Genomic DNA, 21,987 nt, shown 5'->3' on the forward strand with positions numbered 1-21,987 from the left:
TTAACAACTCTCTGAGTGAAGAAGTTTCTCCTCATCTCAGTCCTAAATGGCCTACCCCTTATCCTAAGACTGTGTCCCCTGGTTCTGGACATCCCCAACATCGGGAACATTCTTCCCGCATCTAACGAGTCCAGTCCCGTCAGAATCTTAAGTTTCTATGAGATCCCCTCTCATCCTTCTAAACTCCAGTGTATAAAGGCCCAGTTGATCCAGTCTCTCCTCATATGTCAGTCCAGTCATTCCTGGAATCAGTCTGGTGAATCTTTGTTGCACTCCATCGATAGCAAGAACGTCCTTCCTCAAATTAGGAGACCAAAACTGAACACAATATTCCAGGTGAGGCCTCACCAAGGCCCTGTACAACTGCAGTAAGGCCTCCCTGCTCCTATACTCAAATCCCCTAGCTATGAAGCCCAACATACCATTTGCCTTCTTCACCGCCTGCTGTACCTGTATGCCAGCTTTCAATGACTGATGAACCATGACACCCAGGTCTCATTGCACCTCCCCCTTTCCTAATCTGCCACCATTCAGGTAATATTCTGCCTTCGTGTTTTGGCCCCCAAAGTGGATAACCTCACAGTGAAGGAACTGAGTGTAATATCTCCAAGTTTGCAGATGACACTAAACTGGATGGCGGTGTGAGCTATGAGGGGGATGCTAAAAGGCTGCAGGGTGACTTAGACAGGTTAGGTGAGTGGGCAAATGAATGGCAGATGCAGTATAATGTGGATAAATGTGAAGTTATCCACTTTAGTGGCAAAAACACAAAGACAGAATATTATCTGAATGGTGGCAGATTAGGAAAAGAAGAAGTGCAATGAGAACTGGGTGTCATGGTTCATCAGTCATTGAAAGTTGGTATACAGGTACAGCAGGCGATGAAGAAGGCAAATGGTATGTTGGCCTTCATAGCTAGGGGATTTGAGCATAGAAGCAGCGAGGTCTTACTGCAGTTGTACAGGGCCTTGGTGAGGCCTCACCTGGAATATTGTGTTCAATTTTGGTCTCCTAATCTGAGGAAGGACATTCTTGCTATTGAGGGAGTGCTGCGAAGGTTCACCAGACTGATTCCCAGGATGGCCGGACTGACATATGAGGAGAGACTGGATCAACTGGACCTTTATACATTGGAGTTTAGAAGGATGAGAGGGATCTCATAGAAATTTACAAGATTCTGACGGGACGGGACAGGTTAGATGTGGGTAGATTGTTTCCAATGTTGGGGAAGTCCAGAACCAGGGGACACAGTCTTAGGATAAGAGGTAGTCCATTTAGGACTGAGATGAGGAGAAACTTCTTCAGTCAGAGAGTTCTTAACCTGTGGAATTCCCTGCCGCAGAGAGATGTTGATGCCAGTTCATTGGATATATTCAAGAGGGAGTTAGATATGGTCCTTACGGCTAAAGGGATCAAGAGTTATGGAGAGAAAGCAGGAAAGGGGTACTGAGGGAAAGATCAGCCATGATCTTATCGAATGGTGGTGCAGGCTCGAAGGGCCGAACGGCCTACTGCTGCACCTATTTTCTATGTTTCTGTGTTTCTATGTTTATCCACATTATACTGCGTCTGCCATGCATTTGCCCACTCACCTAACCTGTCCAAGTCACCCTGCAACCTTTCAGCGACCTCCTCACAGCTCACACCTTTCCACCCAGTTTAGTGTCATCTGCAAACTTGGAGATATTACACTCAATTCCTTCATCTAAATCATTAATGTATATTGTAAAGAGCTGGGGTCCCAGCACTGAGCCCTGCGGCACTCCACTAGTCACTGCCTGCCATTCTGAAAAGGACACGTTAATCCCAAATCTCTGCTTCCTGTCTGCCAACCAGTTCTCTATCCACGTCAGTACATTACCCTCAATACTATGTGCTTTGATTTTGCACACCAATCTCTTGTTTGGGACCTTGTCAAATGCCTTTTGAAAGTCCAAATACACCACATCCACTGGTTCTCCCTTGTCTACTCTACTAGTTACATCCTCAAAAAATTCCAGAAGATTTGTAAAGCATGATTTCCCTTTCATAAATCCATGCTGACTTGGACCGATCCTGTCATTGCTTTCCAAATGCGCTGCTATTTCATCTTTAATAACTGATTCCAACATTTTCTCCACTACTGATGTCAGGCTAACCGGTCTATAATTACCTGTTTTCTCTCTTCCCTCCAGTTTTAAACAGTGGTGTTACATTAGCTACCCTGCAGTCCATAGGAACTGATCCAGAGTCGATAGACTGTTGGAAAATGATCACCAATGCATCCACTATTTCCATGGCCACTTCCTTAAGTACTCTGGGATGCAGACTATCAGGCCCCAGGGATTTATCGGCCTTCAATCCCATCAATTTCCCTCACAATTTCCCGCCTAATAAGGATATCATTCAGTTCCTACTTCTCACTAGACCCTCGGTCCCCTAGTATTTCCGAAAGGTTATTTGTGTCTTCCTTCGTGAAGACAGAACCAAAGTCTTTGTTCAACTGGTCCACCATTTCTTTGTTCCCCATTATAAATTCATCTGAATCTGACTGCAAGGGACCTACATTTGTTTTCACTAATCTTTTTCTCTTTACTTATTCATAGAAGCTTTTGCAGTCAGTTTTTATGTTCCCAACAAGCATCCCCTCTCATACTCTATTTTCCCCCTCCTAATTATACCCTTTTTCCTCCTCTGCTGAATTATAAAATTCTCCCAGTCCTCAGGTTTGCTGCTTTTTCTGGCCAATTTATATGCCTCTTCCTTGGATTTAACACTGTCCTTAATTTCCCTTGTTAGCCACGATTGAGCCACCTTCCCCATTTTATTTTTACTACAGACAGGGATGTACAATTGTTGACGTTCATCCATGTGATCTTTAAATATTTGCCATTGCCTATCCACCGTCAACCCATTAAGTATCACTCGCCAGTCTATTCTAGCCAATTCACATCTCATACCATTGAAGTTACCTTTCCCCAAGTTCAGAACCCTAGTCTCTGAATTAACTGTGTTACTCTCCATCTTAATAAAGAATTCTACCATATTATGGTCACTCATCTCCAAGGGGCCTCGCACAACAAGATTGTTAATTAGTCCTTTCTCATTACACATCACCCAGTCTAGGATGGCCAGCCCTCTAATTGGTTCCTCGACATATTGGTCGAGAAAATCATCCCTAGTACACTCCAGCAAATCCTTCTCCACCGCATGGCTATCAGTTTGGTTAGCCCAGTCAAGGTGTAGATTAAAGTCGCCCATGATAACTGCTGTACCTTTATTGCATGCATCCCTAATTTCTTGTTTGATGCTGTCCCCATCCTCATTACTACTGTTTGGTGGTCTGTACACAACTTCCACTAGCGTTTTCTGCTCTTTGGAGCTCCATCCATGCAGATTCCACATCATCCAAGCTAATGTCCTTCCTTACTATTGCATTAATTTCCTCTTTAACCAGCAATGCCACCCCACCTCCCTTTCCTTTCTGTCTATTAAACTAATATGGTAGGGGGATGGGAACCAATGCAGGGAGACAGAGGGAAACAAAAAGGAGACAAAAGCAAAAGACAGAAAGGAGATGAGGAAAAGTGGAGGGCAGAGAAACCCAAGGCAAAGAACAAAAAGGGCCACTGTACAGCAATTTTTTAAAAGGATAAAGGGTGTTAAAAAAACAAGCCTGAAGGCTTTGTGTCTTAATGCAAGGAGTATCCATAATAAGGTGGATGAATTAACTGTGCAAATAGATGTTAACAAATATGATGTGATTGGGATTACAGAGACATGGCTCCAGGATGATCAGGGCTGGGAACTCAACATCCAGGGATATTCAACATTCAGGAAGGATAGAATGAAAGGAAAAGGAGGTGGGGTAGCATTGCTGGTTAAGGAGGAGATTAATGCAATAGTTAGGAAGGACATTTGCTTGGATGATGTGGAATCTACATGGATAGAGCTGCAGAACACCAAAGGGCAAAAAACTTTAGTGGGAGTTGTGTACAGACCTCCAAACAGCAGTAGTGATGTTGGGGATGGCATCAAACAGGAAATTAGGGGTGCATGCAATAAAGGTGCAGCAGTTATAATGGGTGACTTTAATATGCACATAGATTGGGCTAATCAAACTGGAAGCAATACGGTGGAGGAGGATTTCCTGGAGTGCATAAGGGATGGTTTTTTAGACCAATATGTCGAGGAACCAACTAGGGGGGAGGCCATCTTAGACTGGGTGTTGTGTAATGAGAGAGGATTAATTAGCAATCTCGTTGTGCGAGGTCTCTTGGGGAAGAGTGACCATAATATGGCGGAATTCTGCATTAGGATGGAGAATGAAACAGTTAATTCAGAGACCATGGTCCAGAACTTAAAGAAGGCTAACTTTGAAGGGATGAGGCGTGAATTGGCTAGGATAGATTGGCGAATGATACTTAAGGGGTTGACTGTGGATGGGCAATGGCAGACATTTAGAGACCGCATGGATGAACTACAACAATTGTACATTCCTGTCTGGAGTAAAAATAAAAAAGGGAAGGTGGCTCAACCATGGCTATCAAGGGAAATCAGGGTTGGTATTAAAGCCAAGGAAGTGGCATACAAATTGGCCAGAAATAGCAGCGAACCCGGGGACTGGGAGAAATTTAGAACTCAGCAGAGGAGGACAAAGGGTTTGATTAGGGCAGGGAAAATGGAGTAATAGAAGAAGCTTGCAGGGAACATTAAGACGGATTGCAAAAGTTTCTATAGATATGTAAAGAGAAAAAGCTTAGTAAAGACAAACGTAGGTCCCCTGCAGTCAGAATCAGGGGAAGTCATAACGGGGAACAAAGAAATGGCGGACCAATTGAACAAGTACTTTGGTTCGGTATTCACTAAGGAGGACACAAACAACTTTCCGGATATAAAAGGGGTCAGAGGGTCTAGTAAGGAGGAGGAACTGAGGGAAATCCTTATTAGTTGGGAAATTGTGTTGGGGAAATTGATGGGATTGAAGGCCGATAAATCCCAGGGCCTGATGGACTGCATCCCAGAGTACTTAAGGAGGTGGCCTTGGAAATAGCGGATGCATTGACAGTCATTTTCCAACATTCCATTGACTCTGGATCAGTTCCTATCGAGTGGAGGGTAGCCAATGTAACCCCACTTTTTAAAAAAGGAGAGAGAGAGAAAACAGGGAATTATAGACCGGTCAGCCTGACATCGGTAGTGGGTAAAATGATGGAATCAATTATTAAGGATGTCATAGCAGCGCATTTGGAAAGAGGTGACATGATAGGTCCAAGTCAGCATGGATTTGTGAAAGGGAAATCATGCTTGACAAATCTTCTGGAATTTTTTGAGGATGTTTCCAGTAGAGTGGACAAGGGAGAACCAGTTGATGTGGTATATTTGGATTTTCGGAAGGCTTTCGACAAGGTCCCACACAAGAGATTAATGTGCAAAGTTAAAGCACATGGGATTGGGGGTAGTGTGCTAACATGGATTGAGAACTGGTTGTCAGACCGGAAGCAAAGAGTAGGAGTAAATGGGTACTTTTCAGAATGGCAGGCAGTGACTAGTGGGGTACCGCAAGGTTCTGTGCTGGGGTCCCAGCTGTTTACACTGTACATTAATGATTTAGGCGAGGGGATTAAATGTAGTATCTCCAAATTTGCGGATGACACTAAGTTGGGTGGCAGTGTGAGCTGCGAGGAGGATGCTATGAGGGTGCAGACCGACTTGGATAGGTTAGGTGAGTGGGCAAATGCATGGCAGATGAAGTATAATGTGGATAAATGTGAGGTTATCCATTTTGGTGGTAAAAACAGAGAGACAGACTGTTATCTGAATGGTGACAGATTAGGAAAAGGGGAGGTGCAACGAGACCTGGGTGTCATGGTACATCAGTCATTGAAGGTTGGCATGTAGGTACAGCAGGCGGTTAAGAAAGCAAATGGCATGTTGGCCTTCACAGCGAGGGGATTTGAGTACAGGGGCAGGGAGGTGTTGCTACAGTTGTACAGGGCCTTGGTGAGGCCACACCTGGAGTATTGTGTACAATTTTGGTCTCCTAACCTGAGGAAGGACATTCTTGCTATTGAGGGAGTGCAGCGAAGGTTCACCAGACTGATTCCCGGGATGGCGGGACTGACCTATCAAGAAAGACTGGATCAACTGGGCTTGTATTCACTGGAGTTCAGGAGAATGAGAGGAGACCTCATAGAAACGTTTAAAATTCTGATGGATTTCGACAGGTTAGATGCAGGAAGAATGTTCCCAATGTTGGGGAAGTCCAGAACCAGGGGACACAGTCTAAGGATAAGGAGTAAGCCATTTAGGACCGAGATGAGGAGAAACTTCTTCACCCAGAGAGTGGTGAACCTGTGGAATTCTCTACCACAGAAAGTTGTTGAGGCCAATTCACTAAATATATTCAAAAAGGAGTTAGATGAAGTCCTTACTACTAAGGGGATCAAGGGGTATGGCGAGAAAGCAGGAATGGGGTACTGAAGTTGTATGTTCAGCCATGAACTCATTGAATGGCGGTGCAGGCTAGAATGGCCGAATGGCCTCCTCCTGCACCTATTTTCTATGTTTTCTATGTCTGTTTATCTCTATGTCTATCCTTCCTCAATGTTGAATACCCCTGGATGTTGAGTTCCCAGCTTTGGTCATCCTGGAGCCATGTCTCCGTGATGCCAATTACATCATATCCGTTAACTGCTGTCTGCGCAGTTAATTCATCCACCTTATTCCGAATACTCCTCGCATTGAGGTACAGAGCCTTCGGGCTTGTCTTTTTAACACCCTGTGCACTTGCTGGCACTTGCAGGCTTTTGCTGTAATGTGGCCCTTTTTGCTTTTTGCCTTAGGTTTCTGTGCCCTCCACTTTTACTTTTCTTCTTTCTATCTTTTGCTTCTGCCCCCATTCTACTTCCCTCTGTCTCCCTACATAGGTTCCCATCCCCCTGTCATATTAGTTTAACCTTGCCCCAACAGCACTAGCAAACACTCCCCCTATGACATTGGTTTCTGTCCTGCCCAGGTGCAGACCGTCCGGTTTGTACTGGTCTCACGTCCCCCAGAACCAATTCCAATATCCCAGGAATTTGATCCCTCCCTTTTGCACCACTCCTCAAGCCACGTATTCATCTGAGCTATCCTGCGATTCCTACTCTGACTAGCATGTAGCACTGGTAGCAATCCTGAGATTAATACTTTTGAGGTCCTGCTTGTTAAATTTAGCTCCTAGCTCCCTAAATTATTCTTGTAGGATCTCATCCCGTTTTTTACCTATATCGTTGATACCTGTATGCACCACGACAACTGGCTGTTTACCCTCCCCCTTCAAAATGTCCTGCACCCGCTCTGAGACATCCTTGACCCTTGCACCAGGGAGGCAACATCCCACCCTGGAGTCTCGGTTGCGGCCACAGAAACGTTTATCTATTCCCCTTACAATGGAATCCCCTACCACTTTAGCTCTCCCACTCTTTTTTCTGCCCTCCTGTGCAGCAGAGCCACCCACAGTGCCATGAACTTGGCTGCTGCTGCCCTCCCCTGATGAGTCATCCTCCTCAACAGTACCCAAAGCAGTGTATCTGTTTTGCAGGGGGATGACCGCAGGGGACCTCTGCACTACCTTCCTTCCACTGCTCTTCCTGTTGGTCACCCATCCCCTATCTGGCTGTGTAACCTTTACCTGTGGTAAGACCAACTCACTAAACGTGCTATTCACGTCATTCTCAGCATCGCAAATGCTCCAGAGTGAATCCACCCGCAGCTCCAGTGCCACAATGCTGCCAGGAGCTGCAGCGGATACACTTCCCGGATATGTAGTTATCAGGGACACTGGAAGCGTCCCTGGCTTCCCACATAGTACAGGAGGAGCATAACATGTGTCCAAGCTCTCCTGCCATGACTTAACCCCTCGGTGAACTTAATTTGGCAACAATAATGCTGAAGGTTACTTACTGATAAAGAAAAGAAAAACTACTCACCAATCACCAGCCAATCACTTACCCCCTTGGCTGTGACGTCACCGTTCGATTTCTTTCTACTTCTTTTTTGCCTTCTCTCCCTGCTGCAGCTGCCCCAGCTGGCCTTTATAGGCCGCTCTGACTGCCGCCGCCTCTCGACTGTCGCTGGGCCTTTATAGGCCACTCTGACGTCCCCAAACCTCTTGCTGTGACGTCACACTTCGTTTTCTTTTCCTCCCAGGTCAGGAAGTCAGCACTGGTGGGGAAAACAAGACAAATGCAACAACACCTGCTCCCACTTGCCCGAACACTTACCTTTGCACTCTGACCTGCCACTGCACTTCGAGCAAGACTGCACCAAGCCCTCTCTTTTTATACTGTTCCTAGCTGACTCACCACTGGCCTATTTAGGGAACCAGTTTTTACTAGCTGTCCAATTAACTAAGCTAGCTTGCTTGTTTGTCTCTACTTAAACCTACAAGAATCCTATCTGTTTAATATTGCAGTTTTACTAAAACTTGTAATCTTATTTTACCTTTAGAAGCTACTAGAAATTGTCACTCGTAATTTACACCAACCTTGAAATGGTTTAAAAGGAATTAACCCTTAAAGTTCTCCCACTTACCAAACTCTTACCTTTGCACTCTGACCTGCTGCTGCACTCCGAGCTTTTCCTCACACCTTTGTAAATCAGCAAACTTGGCTATATTACACTCAGTCCCTTCTTCCAAGTTGTTAATATAGATTGTAAATAGTTGAGGTCCGAGCACTGATCCCTGCAGCACCCCACTAGTTACTTGTTGCCAACCAAAGAATGAATCATTTATCCCGACTCTCTGTTCTCTTGTTAGTTAGCCAATCCTTTATCCATGCTAATATAGTCCCCCCAACCCCGGGAACTTTTATCTTGTGCAGGAATCTTTTACGTGGTATCTTGTCAAATGCTTTCTGGAAGTCCAAGTATGTGGGCGGTATGTAGATATTTTTTGATCAATTTCACAATTTTGGATGGTAGGTCGGCGGTCCGTGGGTGGTATGCGGCGATATGTCCACCAATTTCAGCCCCCATGTGCAATGTGGCCCATGCAGAACATTAGGAGTGATTTTGCAATCCCACACTCCCACTTCATACCATTTAGGTATACTAGTTTGGAACAACTTTTTAAAAATTATACTTATTTTTTTTATTCGGTTCTACCTGCACCCACACTGGCCTCCTGAATCAGGAATGATGTGTGAGCCAGTCAATGGATACTCGCATGTATGTTGTGAATCCCACACTTTGACCTATTTGTGAGATGGGCTTGTGTAGGAAGAAAATGGATTCCTAATCTGAAAATTTGCATGATCCAAGTGATGAAGGGAAGTTTGGCAAGCTCAGTCTCTCAGGGATGTCTGAAATGCAAGTAATGAGTGAATTTTACACTTAGATTTCTGAACTGAAATGTCTATGTCCCAGCATTGTATCATGTGCAGAGTTGCTACCATAGAAAGTCAATAGATAGTTTTTCTGTAATAAAATCTATTAACAAATACATATCAGTGAATTCGACACAACAGTATGGTGTCTGTTGACAATTTATTATTTACACAGAACCCAAATAATTAGGGGTTTGAGAATCAACCCATCCATATAATGTAATCAGAACGTCAGCGTTCCATCTGAACGATTATGCCTGTATTTTACTGTAATCTGTAATATTTGAAAACCCTTTTGCTGTAAACCTTATTGAATGAAGATATATGCAGTCAGCATTCGGAGAGCATATAATTATTCTTGTACTGGTGTAAAAATTATGATTAGTAATCCCTGAAATGCAGAGTATTTTTCACAGTGGCTTGTCTGTTTTCATTCTGATAGATAACTCCCATTTGCTTACAATCCAGCCTGACCTCACAAGCACATCAGCATACCAAGGCTCCATCCGTTCACGACAGGATATCTCAGACAAGATTCCAATGACTAACTCTCCCCTTCTGGACCCGCTTGCAAATGAAAGGCATACATTACGTAATGGTACAGCACATTCCGACACTTCAAACTTTATGGCAAGACTCTCGATGCAAATGAGCACCAAGTCACTATTGAGGGATGCTTCAACTACTGCATTTGGAACATTTAATTTTTTAGGTGGTCGTCTTACCATTCCAAACAGAGGTAAGTGAGATGTAAATTGATAACCATTAGCCACGTCAGTGATATTAATTGTATGAACTTGATTTGGCATAAACAACCCCTGCATTGCTTAAATTGAGTCCATATGTATTTATAATGAATACAAAATTGGTTAGTATTAATATTTTTCTCTATATTACAATATACATTTAATTACAGTAACATTTTAGTATCAATGTTCACAGAAAAATTGCAATATATATTAACTGAAAAGTTATTCTCCATTTTACAATAGGTGCATTTTTTAATAATGTGATTGAACTGGGCAGCTGGATTTTACTCCTATTGGAGGGTTAGTAATGGAACCGGACTTGTGACTCTGCACTAACCTGCCACTGTTCCCTTCTGGGACCCTCATTATCAGTGCAGGGTGGGTGCGGAGCAGTAATACCACACCTTACAGGGTTATCAGTCTGTAGAATTGCATAGCTTCCTTCTCTCTTTGTTTCTCTGGATCCATTTGGGAAAGAAATTAACTACATAGTATGCTTGAAGAGAACAGAAGTGACCTTCTTAATGCAGTAGTGGGCTGCTGCCTGATTAATGTTGCAAAGGTCGCCAGATGCTGTCTGGAAGGATCCAGTGGCAAATAAATTCAAGGCAGTGGTGACGTTGCTTTATAGAGACAATATTGTTCTCCTGATGGAAGTGGGTTGCAGGTTTTTGGCCAGCAGCTTGCATGTCTCTCCAATAGCCTCTGAAGTGAAGCACAGCATTCGAAGGCAAAGAACATAATAAGAACATAAGAATTAGGAACAGGAGTAGGCCATCTAGCCCCTCGAGCCTACTCCGCCGTTCAACAAGATCATGGCTGATCTGCCGTGGACTCAGCTCCACTTACCTGCCCGCTCCCCGTAACCAATAATTCCCTTATTGGTTAAAAATCTATCTATCTATGACTTGAATACATTCAATGAGCTAGCCTCAACTGCTTCCTTGGGCAGAGAATGCCACAGATTCACAACCCTCTGGGAAAAGAAATTCCTTCTCAACTTGGTTTTAAATTGGCTCCCCTGTATTTTGAGGCTGTGCCCCCTAGTTCTAGTCTTCCCTACCAGTGGAAACAACCTCTCTGCCTCGATCTTGTCTATCCCTTTCATTATTTTAAATGTTTCTATAAGATCACCCCTCATCCTTCTGAACTCCAACAAGTAAAGACCCAGTCTACTCAAGCTATCATCATAAGGTAACCGCCTCATCTCCGGAATCAGCCTAGTGAGTCGTCTGTACTCCCTCCAAAGCCAATATATCCTTCCTTAAGTAAGGTGACCAAAACTGCATGCAGTACTCCAGGTGCGGCCTCACCAATACCCTGTACAGTTGCAGCAGGACCTCCCTGCTTTTGTACTCCATCCCTCTCGCAATGAAGGCCAACATTCCATTCGCCTTCCTGATTACCTGCTGCACCTGCAAACTAACTTTTTGGGATTCATGCACAAGGACCCCCAGGTCCCTCTGCACCGCAGCATGTTGTAATTTCTCCCCATTCAAATAATATTCCCTTTTACTGTTTTTTTCCCAAGGTGGATGACCTCACACTTTCCGACATTGTATTCCATCTGCCAAACCTTAGCCCATTCACTTAACCTATCCAAATCTCTTTGCAGCCTCTCTGTGTCCTCTACACAACCCGCTTTCCCACTAATCTTTGTGTCATCTGCAAATTTTGTTACACTACACTCTGTCCCCTCTTCCAGGTCATCTATGTATATTGTAAACAGTTGTGGTTCCCAGCACCGATCCCTGTGGCACACCACTAACCACCGATTTCCAACCCGAATAGGACCCATTTATCCTGACTCTCTGCTTTCTGTTCGCCAGCCAATTCTCTATCCATGCTAATACATTTCCTCTGACTCCGCATACCTCTATCTTCTGCAGTAACCCCCTTTTGTGTGGCACCTTATGGAATGACTTTTGGAAATCTAAATACACCACATTCATCGATACACCTCTATCCACCATGCTCGTTATATCCTCAAAGAATTCCAGTAAATTAGTTAAACATGATTTCCCCTTCATGAATCCATGCTGCATCTGCTTGATTGCACTATTCCTATCTAGATGTCCCGCTATTTCTTCCTTAATGATAGTTTCAAGCATTTTCCCCACTACAGATGTTAAACTAACTGGCCTATAGTTACCTGCCTTTTGTCTGCCCCCTTTTTTAAACAGAGGCATTACATTAGCTGCTTTCCAATCCGCTGGTACCTCCCCAGAGTCCAGAGAATTTTGGTAGATTATAACGAATGCATCTGCTATAACTTCCACCATCTCTTTTAATACCCTGGGATGCATTTCATCAGGACCAGGGGACTTGTCTACCTTGAGTCCCATTAGCCTGTCCAGCACTGCCCCCCTAGTGATAGTGATTGTCTCAAGGTCCTCCCTTCCCACATTCCTGTGACCAGCAATTTTTGGCATGGTTTTTGTGTCTTCCACTGTGAAGACCGAAGCAAAATAATTGTTTAAGGTCTCAGCCATTTCCACATTTCCCATTATTAAATCCCCCTTCTCATCTTCTAAGGGACCAACATTTACTTTAGTCACTCTCTTCCGTTTTATATATCTGTAAAAGCTTTTACTATCTGTTTTTATGTTTTGCGCAAGTTTACCTTCGTAATCTTTCTTTCCTTTCTTTATTGCTTTTTTAGTCATTCTTTGCTGTTGTTTAAAATTTTCCCAATCTTCCAGTTTCCCACTAACCTTGGCCACCTTATACACATTGGTCTTTAATTTGATACTCTCCTTTATTTTCTTGGTTATCCACAGCTGGTTATCCCTTCTCTTACCGCCCTTCTTTTTCACTGAAACATATTTTTGTTGCGCACTATGAAAGAGCTCCTTAAAAGTCCTCCACTATTCCTCAATTGTGCCACCGTTTAGTCTGTGTTTCCAGTCTACTTTAGCCAACTCTGCCCTCATCCCACTGTAGTCCCCTTTGTTTAAGCATAGTACGCTCATTTCTGACACAACTTCCTCACCCTCAATCTGTATTACAAATTCAACCATACTGTGATCACTCATTCCGAGAGAATCTTTTACTAGGAGATCGTTTATTTTTCCTGTCTCATTACACAGGACCAGATCTAAGATAGCTTGCTCCCTTGTAGGTTCTGTAACATACTGTTCTGAGAAACAATCCCGTATGCATTTTATGAATTCCTCCTCCAGGCTACACCGTGCGAATTGATTTGACCAATCGATATGTAGGTTAAAATCCCCCATGACTACTGCCGTTCCTTTTTCACATGCCTCCCATTATTCCCTTGATTATTGCCCGCCCCACCGTGAAGTTATTATTTGGGGGCCTATAAACTATGCCCACCAGTGACTTTTTCCCCTTACTATCTCTAATCTCCACCCACAATGATTCAACATTTTGTTCATTCGAGCCAATATCATCTCTCACAACTGCCCTGATATCATCCTTTATTAACAGAGCTACCCCACCTCCTTTCCCTTCTTGTCTATCTTTTCGAATCGTCAGATATCCCTGTATGTTTAATTCCCAGTCTTGGCCACCCTGCAACCATGTTTCTGTAATGGCCACCAAATCATACCCATTTGTAATGATTTGTGCCGTCAACTCATTTACCTTATTTTGAATGCTGCGTGCTTTTAGGTAGAGTGTTTTAATCCTAGTTTTTAAACCATGAGTTTTAGTTTTGACCCCTCCTGCAGCCCCTTCATATTCAGTGGCCCTTTTTATTTGTTGCCTTGGGTTTCTCTGCCCTCCACTTTTACTCATCTCCTTTCTGACTTTTGCTTTTGTCTCCTTTTTGTTTCCTTGTCTCCCTGCATTGGTTCAGTAAACTGCACTGAGTGGGTCTGTACATATAATAAACAAATGTCTTCTTTAAGTCCTAACTCTATAAGCCTCCAATCTAGTTTTTTTCATCACCTCTTCTTCATAACAAAAGAACAATAGGATTCCCATTAAGAAGTTTATTTCCCCAGTTCAAAGCTACACTTTTTACAGAGGTGTTTAAAACTAGCACAAACATCCTGACAGACCTCCAAAGTACCAAACAGAGCAATACACTCAGTTATAGCAAACAAAATGGGCTTAGATCCAATATTTTCCTCAGGGATATCATACTGGTGCTCTACCTGCCATTTATATAGTGGCAATTTAAATTAGGGACAGATTTAGGCAAGAAGTTAGGATCAGAGATGTGAGCCATGCTCGCTTGACACCGTTAACATATGGCAGGCCTCAAATGTTAGACTGACAGTTTTGAAGTACTAGAGATTTCTGTCCCTTTATACTCCATTTACCACTTCAAAACTGCTCCAAACAAATGGGAGTCATGTGTAATTTGAACACGTGGACCATGTAGTGAGGTTGGGGATGGCATCAAACAGGAAATTAGGGATGCGTGCAATAAAGGTACAGCAGTTATCATAACTTTAATCTACATATAGATTGGGCTAACCAAACTGGTAGCCATAAGGTGGAGGAGGATTTCCTGGAGTATATTAGGGATGGTTTTCGAGACCAATATGTCGAGGAACCAACTAGAGAGCAGGCCATCCTAGACTGGGTCTTGTGTAATGACAGAGGATAAATTGGCAATCTTGTTGTGCGATGCTCCTTGGGGAAGAGCGACCATAATATGGTAGAATTCTTCATTAAGATGGAGAGTAACACAGTTAAATTAGAGAGTAGGGTCTTGAACTTAAAGAAAGGTAACTTCGATGGTATGAGACATGAATTGGCGAGGATAGACTGGCGAATGATACTTAAAGGGTTGACAGTGGATAGGCAATGGCAGACATTTAACGATCACACGGATGAACTTCAACAATTGTACTTCCCTGTCTGGCGTAAAAATAAAACGGGGAAGGTGGCTCAACCGTGGCTAACAAAGGAAATTAGCGATAGTGCTAAATCCAAGGAAGAGGCATATAAATTGGCCAGAAAAAGCAGCAAACCTGAGGACTGGGAGAAATTTAGAATTCAGCAGAGGAGGACAAATGGTTTAATTAGGAGGGGGAAAATAGAGTATGAGAGTAAGCTTGCAGGGAACATTAAAAACTGACTGCAAAAGCTTCTATAGATATGTGAAGAGAAAAAGATTAGTGAAGACAAATGTAGGTCCCTTGCAGTCAGAATCAGGTGAATTTATAATGGGGAACAAAGAAATGGCAGAACAATTGAACAAATACTTTGGTTCTGTCTTCACTAAGGAAGACACAAATAACCTTCCGGAAATACTAGGGGACCGAGGGTCTAGCGCGAATGAGAAACTGAAGGATATCGTTATTAGTAAGGAAATTGTGTTTGGGAAATTGATGGGACTGAAGGCCGATAAATCCCCAGGGCCTGATAGTCTGCATCCTAGAGTACTTAAGGAAGTGGCCCTAGAAATAGTGGATGCGTTGAGGGTCATTTTCCAACATTCTATAGACACTGGATCAGTTCCTATGGACTGGAGGGTAGCTAATGTAACACCACTTTTTAAAAAAGGCGGGAGAGAGAAAAGAGGGAATTATAGATGGGTTAGCCTGACATCGGTAGTGGGGAAAATGTTGGAATCAATTATTAAGGATGAAATAGCAGCGCATTTGGAAAGCAATGACAGGATCGGTCCAAGTCAGCATGGATTTATGAAGGGGAAATCATGCTTTACAAATCTTTTGGAATTTTTTGAGGATGTAACTAGTAGAGTGGACAAGGGAGAACCAGTAGATGTGGTGTATTTGGACTTTCAAATGGCTTTTGACAAGGTCCCACACAAGAGATTAGTGTGTAAAATTAAAGCACATGGTATTGGGGGTAATGGATTGACATGGATAGAGAACTGGTTGGCAGACAAGAAGCAGAGAGTCGGGATAACCGGGTTCTTTTCAGAATGGCAGGCAGTGACTAGTGGGGTGCCGCAGGACTCAGTGCTGGGACCCCAGCTATTTACAATATACATCAATGATTTAGATGAAGGAATTGAGTGTAATATCTCCAAGTTTGCAGATGACACTAAGCTGGGTGGTGGTGTGAGCTGTGAGGAGGATGCTATGAGGCTGCAGGGTGACTTGGACAGGTTAGGTGAGTGGGCAAATGTATGGCAGATGCAGTATAATGTGGATAAATGTGAGGTTATCCACTTTGGGAGCAAAAACACGAAGGCAGAATATTATCTGAATGGCGGCAGATTAGTAAAAGGGGAGGTGCAACGAGACCTGGGTGTTATTGTACATCAGTCATTGAAAGTTGGCATGCAGGTACAGCAGGCGATGAAGAAAGCAAATGTCATATTGGCCTTCATCGCTAGGGGATTTGAGTGTAGGAGCAGGGAGATCATACTGCTGTTGTACAGGGCCTTGATGAGGCCTCCCCTGGAATATTGTGTTCAGTTTTGGTCTCCTAATCTGAGGAAGGATGTTCTTGCTATTGAGGGAGTGCAACGAAGGTTCACCAGACTGATTCCCGGGATGGCAGCACTGACATATGAAGAAAGATTGGATCTACTAGGCTTATATTCACTGGAATTTAGAAGAATAAGAGAGGATCTCAGAAATTTCTGACAGGATTGGACAGGTTCGATGCAGGAAGAATGTTCCTGATGTTGGGGATGTCCAGAACCAGGGGTGACAGTATAAGGATAAGGGGTAAGCCATTTAGGACTGAGATGAGGAGAAACTCCTTCACTCAGAGAATTTTGAACCTGTGCAATTCTCTACCACAGAATGTTGTTGAGGCCAGTTTGTTAGATATATTCAAAAGGGAGTTAGATGTGGCCCTTACGGCTAAAGGGATCAAGGGGTTTGGAGAGAAAGCAGGAATGGGGTAATGAAGTTGCATGATCAGCCATGATCATATTAAATGGTGGTGCAGGCTCGAAGGGCCGAATGGCTTATTCCTGCATTTATTTTCTATGTTTCTATGTTTCTAGTTTCTATGTTTCTATTTATTTAAAACCAATTTTATTAAAAAGAAAAAAATAAAGATAAACCAATAAAAGTTGCTATGTCAGCCATGGTGAATAGCTATTTTCATTGTTCTGATTTGCTGGCATCTGTAAAGTGACTCAAAATCCGTCTCTGTGCAAAACAGGGAACTATATCCTGGGCCGAAATTAGTCGATACCGATGGTCTGCCCATTTCTTGGCGGAATGTCGTTGCATACCGCCCGGTATTGCTGGGGCGGAGTGTGCACGATTTTCATGACTTTTTTCTCGGCAGTATGCCGAGTGGAGTGCAGCGGGCGGAGCAGAGTGCAGCCGGTGTGCGGGCAGTGAGTCCTTTTCACTCGGGAATCTTCTGCTCCCGAGTTGTGCTCTCGCGCATGCTGCTGTGAAGCTCCGCCCCCCGAGAGGCGCCGACCAGAATCCACAGAGACTGCCAGCCTGAGAGCGCTGTGGGGCAGCCTGAGATCACTGTGGAGGTATGTACAGTATTCTCTTGTACAAAATAGCACATATTTATTTTGATTGCAGGCTTTATTTACTTGTACTTTTAAATGAGGTTTAGTTTTTTTCTTCAGATGTTTTTGCAATGTATATATATATATATATATATAGCAGGGAACTTAATGGGGTTGTGGAGGGGTGAGATCGGTGCGGGGAGGGAATCGCTGTGGGGGGAGGGGATCGCTGCTGGGGAGAGATCGCCCGGGGCGGGGGGGGGCGGGAAAAGAGATCGCTGTGGGGGGAGAACGCTGTGGGGGTGGATGGTTGGGGAAGAGATCGCTGTGGGGGGGGAGAACAGATCGCTGTGGGGGGCGGGGGGGGGGGGTGCAGAGAAGAGATCGCTTTGGTTGGAAGAGATTGTTGTGGGAAGGGAGGGGGAAGAGACTGGGGGGTGGGAGAGACTGGAGTGCTGGCAGACAAAATTTTTATTGCAACTAAAGATGCATACCTCCGATTGAAGATCGATTTAAAACCACCTTTTCCAGGGCGGTCTGCAGAGTCGACGGTATGTCGGTGGTAAGTGATGAATTATGCAATTTTGGGCAGTATGTTGGCGGTCGGCATGGGCAGATGGTATGCATACTGCCCGGCAGTATGTTGCTGATGAATTTTCCGCCGGGCGGTATATAGGTATTTTTTGATGAATTTCGCAAATTTTGGCGGTATGTCGGTGGTCCGCGGGCGGTATGTCGACCAGTTTCGAGCCCACAATGTAGAGTATGATTTGGAATGATTGTTTGCACCTGTTCTTGAATATTTGAGAGATTACAGTTAACTGGACTAAAATTCATGCCTCCTATGTGTTTTATCCAACCGAGTTAAATATTTAGACCGCAGTCTCAGTTGACAGAATTGCAACAAACAAAGCAAAAATTAAGTTAGTGGAATCTTATTATGCTCCAATCAACTTAATTCATGTTCAGAATTTCATTATTTGAGCCTTTTGTTACAAATACTTTTCAGATAGTGTTACATTTACACAAAATAACCCAGAACAAACATCTTTTTTTCCACTTCAAATGACAAGTTGCATCTTCCCTTATTAATAATAAAGATAATGGCCTGGGAATTTGCAGTCAACAGCGAAGTGAAGGCATTTGCTGCTGGCCCCAAAGTACTCTTGGCACAAAGATCTCACAATCCCTGTGTCAAGAACGTTCCTTCAATTCAATACACTGGAGTGCAGTGGGGATCCCCTTCACCGAACTGCTGTGACACCAACAGGCTGTCTAAGCAGCCAATCAAAAGGCAGAATTCTCACAGACATCGAACAAGGAAGTGGGTAAGCCCTTAAAATTCTAACTTTTTAAAAATGTTTAAGAAAGCAAAGGAAAAGTTAGGGTTCTCACACGATGAAAAGGCAAACCTGATCTAAAGATGGACAAACTTTAAAAAATCTTTTTTTGAAAAGTTTTTTCAAAATTTACATTTTTATTAAAATGGACAAATTTCACACTGCACAAAATTAAAATTAGTTTTCCAGGTCCTTAAGCTATGTTTACAATCGATATGCTGTTAAAACCCCAGTTACATCTAATCCCTTTTGGTCTATCTTTTAGTGGGAAATTTAACTGCGTAATAACTGAGGATAATCAAAGTTTTCGTCAGTTTCAATGATTTACGAGATTTCACTGAGCACAGCCTGTTTCGGAGCTGTCATTGACAGACCGCAACTTTGGGATTTCTGTGGAATGCACAGGCGTCAAGTCCCAAAGTTACGGTTAGTTTCAAAGGCGGAATGACGGTGAACGCTGCCAATTCATTATCATTCTGACCACAAATTCCGGGCCATTGGTTTTTCTTGCATTTTCCTACCTTGGTAAGGAATTTTGTTTTAATGTTAGTGCTTGAATAATAAATCTGGCAAATATAGATCTCAAATGCAAAGCATTCAAAAAAGGTTATTTCCTGGCAAGGAAAAATGGAAATAATGCTAAATGGAATTATTCAACAGCAGGGAAAGGAGCTGTGGTCATTGATATACGTATTGAAATATAATTTTGTTCGATGTATGAACATATCTTGGTCTTCCAAAGGGATCAAAGGCCTTTGTGCTGACTAACGTGTTTAAAACAATATGTAATGCCATATTGCATCTCGCTTCTGTGAAAATTGAGAAATTTGAAACTCGAATGCAATATCAATCTATCATCAAATATATGAATGTAGATGCACTTCAAAGGATCCAGAAGTGACACAGAGTTAACTAATGGGAACAACTGGAAGGAAATGTAATGAATGTTATGCATGTGGATTTTCAAAAGGTGTTTGATAAGTGCCGCAGAGGAACTTGTTAATTTAATTAAGGCATACAGTATTAAAGGGATCATAGCAACACGGATAGGAATTTGATAAAAGGACAGAAAACAGAGAAAAGTGTCTAATGGGTGGGTTGGAATGGAGGGAATTAACGGTGGAAAGGCTGCAGTTAGAATATTGTTCCCACGTTTGAGGTGCTTTACTTTAGGAAGAATCTAATGGGATAAGATGCAGAAGATATCAACTAAGCTGATACCAGAGGTGAAGGGCTTTAGTTACAAGGAGAGATTTGAGAAACTGTGGGGGTGAAATTAGTTTATACCAATGGCACAAGACAGGCTTATTGAGAATCCATAACCCGTTTTACACTGCACCAGATGCCACTGAAGTCAATGAAAAAGAAAATCGAGTGCAATGTAAAACAGGCTGCTGATTGGCTATGAGCTCATTTTGTGTTAATTGTGTAGAACAATTTAAACCCGAGTTTAGAAGGAATTTCTTCTCCCAGAGGGTTGTGAATCTGTGGAATTCTCTGCCCAGGGTAGCAGTTGAGGCTAGCTCATTGAATATATTCAAATCACAGATAGATAGATTTTTAACCAATAAGGGAATTAAGGATTATGGGGAGCAGGCGGGTAAGTGGAGCTGAGTCCACGGCCAGATCAGCCATGATCTTGTTGAGTGGCGGAGCAGGCTCGAGGGGCTAGATGGCCTACTCCTATTTCTAATTCTTATGTTCTTATGTAAGAACCAGAAGCTGCACAAAAGCATTCTGCGCATAAATCTGTGGTGGTTCAATTATTAATGTATAATAATATCGTATAATAATGTAAGGGATGGGAACCTATGCAGGGAGACAAAGGGAAGTAGAATAGGGGCAGAAGCAAAAGATAGAAAGAAGAAAAGTAAAAGTGGAGGGCAGAGAAACCCAAGGCAAAAAGCAAAAAGGGCCACATTACAGCAAAATTCTAAAGGGGCAAAGTGTGTTAGAAAGACAAGCCTGAAGGATCTGTGTCTCAATGCAAGGAGTATTCGGAATAAGGTGGACGAATTAACTGCGCAGATAGCAGTTAACGGGTATGATGTAATTGGCATCACGGAGACATGGCTCCAGGGTGAACAAGGCTGGGGACTCAACATCCAGGGGTATTCGAAATTTAGGAAGGTTAGAGAGAAAGGAAAAGGAGGCGGGATGGCATTTCTGGTTAAAGAGGAAATTCATGCAATAGTAAGAAAGGACATCAGCTTGGATGATGTGGAATTGGTATGGGTGGAGCTACGGAATACCAAGGTGCAGAAAATGCTATTGGGAGTTGTGTACAGACCACCAAACAGTAGTGAGGTTGGGGACAGCATCAAACAAGAAATTAGGGATGCATGTAATAAAGGTACAGCAGTTATCATGGGTGACTTTAATCTACATATTGATTGGGCTAACCAAACTGGTAGCAATGCGGTGGGGGAGGATTTCCTGGAGTGTATTTGGGATGGTTTTCTAGACCAATATGTCGAAGAACCAACTAGGGAGCTGGCCATCCAAGACTGGGTGATGTGTAATGAGAAAGGACTAATTCACAATCTTGTTGTGCGAGGCCCCTTGGGGAAGAGTGACTATAACATAGTAGATTTCTTTATTAAGATGAAGAGTGACACAGTTAATTCAGAAACTAGGCTCCTGAACTTTAGGAAAGGTAACTTTGATGGTTTGAGGCGAGAATTGGCTAGAATAGACTGGCGAATGATACTTAAAGGGTTGACGGTAGATAGGCAATGGCAAACATTTAAAGATCACATGGATGAACATCAATTGTACATCACTGTCTGGAGTAAAAATAAAATGGAGAAGGTGGCTCAACCCTGGCTAACAAGGGAAATTAAGGATAGTGTTAAATGCAAGGAAGAGGCATATAAATTGGCCAGAAAAAGCAACAAACCTGAGAATTGGGAGAAATTTAGAATTCAGCAGAGGACAAAGGGTTTAATTAAGAGGGGGAAATAGAGTACGAGAAGAAGCTTGCCGGGAACATAAAAACTGACTGCAAAAGCTTTTATAGATATGTGAAGAGAAAAAGATTAGTAAAGACAAACGTAGGTCCCTTGCAGTCGGATTCAGGTGAATTTATAAAGGGGAACAAAGAAAAGGCAGACCAATTGAACAAACACTTTGGTTCTGTCTTCATGAAGGAAGACACAAATAACCTTCCGGAA

The 21,987-nt window shown here is 43.1% G+C and overlaps 1 protein-coding gene across 1 annotated transcript in view; it reads left to right on the forward strand.

Moving 5' to 3' along the window:
• unc5a (unc-5 netrin receptor A) overlaps positions 1-21,987 on the forward strand; it is a 712,676-nt gene that overhangs the window by 557,134 nt on the left and 133,555 nt on the right. Inside the window, exon 9 of the mRNA XM_070877285.1 lies at positions 9,793-10,089. Within this exon, the coding sequence (XP_070733386.1) occupies positions 9,793-10,089 (297 nt within the window). The remainder of the gene's footprint in view (positions 1-9,792; positions 10,090-21,987) is intronic.

Source organism: Pristiophorus japonicus, chromosome 4 (assembly GCF_044704955.1).
Source record: "Pristiophorus japonicus isolate sPriJap1 chromosome 4, sPriJap1.hap1, whole genome shotgun sequence".
In the NCBI taxonomy this organism is placed as follows: domain Eukaryota; kingdom Metazoa; phylum Chordata; class Chondrichthyes; family Pristiophoridae; genus Pristiophorus; species Pristiophorus japonicus.